Source organism: Anopheles bellator, unplaced genomic scaffold, assembly GCF_943735745.2.
Source record: "Anopheles bellator unplaced genomic scaffold, idAnoBellAS_SP24_06.2 scaffold01637_ctg1, whole genome shotgun sequence".
NCBI lineage: Eukaryota > Metazoa > Arthropoda > Insecta > Diptera > Culicidae > Anopheles > Anopheles bellator.
In genome coordinates this window covers 1-2,243 of record NW_026685759.1, presented here as the reverse complement: position 1 = coordinate 2,243, position 2,243 = coordinate 1, and the positions used below count along the sequence as shown (strand labels likewise).

The 2,243-nt window shown below is 42.3% G+C and overlaps 1 protein-coding gene across 1 annotated transcript; it reads left to right on the top strand.

The window, feature by feature from the left end:
* Positions 1–2: 2 nt before the first annotated feature.
* Positions 3–2,238, top strand: LOC131214625 (zinc finger protein ZFP2-like; the record flags this gene model as incomplete). Its single annotated transcript, XM_058208966.1, has 3 exons — positions 3–144; positions 205–319; positions 400–2,238. Coding segments are annotated over exons 1-3 (1,995 nt in total), but the record flags the coding sequence as incomplete, so codon positions are not given.
* Between the last annotated feature and the right edge of the window lie 5 nt (positions 2,239–2,243).

Sequence of the window (2,243 nt, the reverse complement as noted above, 5' to 3'; positions counted from 1 at the left end):
TTAGTTTTGCATTTGTTATTTTGAGTTAAACAATGTAAGGTTGTTGTGTCTTTTCATTTAAGTAAAACGTAGAATCAATAAGTGCTAAAGTTGTCACACTGAAATGGAAACTTTCATGTATCTCAAAAAAGCATTGTCCTCCGGGTAAGTTGCATCGGACCAGTGATTTGGATTAGTTAGAACCAAAAGATTATTACTTTTCAGGAACTCGAGCGTGTGTCGTTTGTGCCTGTCGCCGGATGTGGCTTCGGAACCACTAACGCAAGACGAAACGGGGAAAAATCTTATGCAAAAAATCTTCGATTGTACAAGCATTCAGGTAGCACATCTCTCGACTGAGGACAACACCGTTTTGGTGTCGCACCGATTATAAAGAGATTTTCTTTGCTCTTCGTACAGATCATACCGTTAACAGGCATTTCTTCGGTCTTGTGTACCGTTTGCAAAACACGTGTGGAGGACTTTTATCTGTTTCGTTACCAGTGTATTAAAAACAACGAGGTTCTCAACAAATTTGCTGCAGATTCCAGCAAATCGCTATTAAACAACTGTGCATCAGAAATCACCGTGCTTTCCATCGAGCATGTGCAACAAATCAATGTATCACCATCACTACTAAACGAGGATCCCAAAACAAATGATGTTAAAAACATTAATTTGGATCATACATATAATGCACAAGAGACAAACACAGCCCACGAGATCGACAGCAAGGACGGACTTGATGTGCCGGAAGTAAAGTTGGAACCGAATGATAACATTCCATCCGAGGTTCTTGAAGAAGGAGATCCTCTTAAAATGGAACCTAAACAGCCGACAAATTCAGAAACACATGACGATACTGAAATGAACAGCAATGAGGAAGATAATCAGTGCCTCGAGAATGCTGCTCGCAGGACAGTTCAAGTCCTGCCACAAGCTGATTTGCAGTTATTTCAAGAGCCGATTGAACGAATTCACAGCGAGGAAGCAACGTTTGTTTGTAAATTTTGCAACGATGCGTTCACATCCCGAGATACGTTGCAGCAACATGCGAAAACTCATCACAAGGACGAGCTGCACAAATGCCCTTACTGTTCCACAAGTTTTGTGGCACATCAGCGTTTAGTTATCCACCTTCGTTATCACACCGGAGAGAAACCTTTTGAGTGCCAAGTCTGCCACAAAGCGTTTGTGTCGCAACAGACCTTAAACAGCCACAGTAAAATTCATAACAAGGATCAATATCACCAATGTCCTCAGTGTCCCGCTAAGTTTGCGCACGCAGGGAAAGTGTCGATTCACATTCGCACCCATCATACGGGCGAAAAGCCTTTTGTTTGCAAAATCTGTAACAAAGCATTTGCTGCATCATTCCAGCTGACTGCTCATATGCATAAGCACAACGACAAAAAGCGTTTTATTTGTCATTACTGTTCTGCTAAATTCGCCTATGCAACAACGCTTGAAACCCACATTAGTCGAACCCATGCCAGCGCAGAAATACCCAGCAGGCCTTATCAGTGCAAAATTTGCAACAAATCTTTCAAAACACATTCTACCCTGATACATCATAGAAAAATTCATACCCATGGCAGACAATATGAATGTTCTCAGTGTCCTGCTAAGTTCTACGACCCATCTTCCCTCAAAATACACATCCGCTTCCATACCGGAGAAAGGCCTTATGTGTGTAAAGTTTGCGACAAAGCGTTCTATACATCCTCTCATCTAAAAACGCATAGTAGAACCCACAACAAGGACGAACAGTATCAATGTACCTATTGCCCGGCTAGGTTTGCACAGTCTGCTTACCTTAAAATCCATATCCGTAGACACACCGGTGAAAGGCCTTTCATGTGCGAAATTTGTGCTGCTAACTTTAAAGATGAAACGTCGCTTAAAAACCACATCCGTCGAATCCACGAAGCAATACCTAGCAAAACTGTTGAGTGTAAAATATGCAACAAAGTTTTAAGTTTTCTAAGCATAGCTAAGCATATGAAAACTCACGAATCCGCACCAACAAAGCTCAAACCCAACATCCGTACAAACCCCGCCAGCGCGCAAACACGCAGCAGTAATGTAGAGTGCAACTTATGCAACAAAGTCTTAAGTTGCCCAAACAGCCTAAAGAAACATAAGAAAACTCACGAACCCAAGTTGGAGAAGGACAAAAAATATCAGTGCCCTAAATGTCCCTCTAAGTTCTATGATTCTGGTGCTCTCCAAAGGCACATCCGCCATCACACCGGAGAACGGCC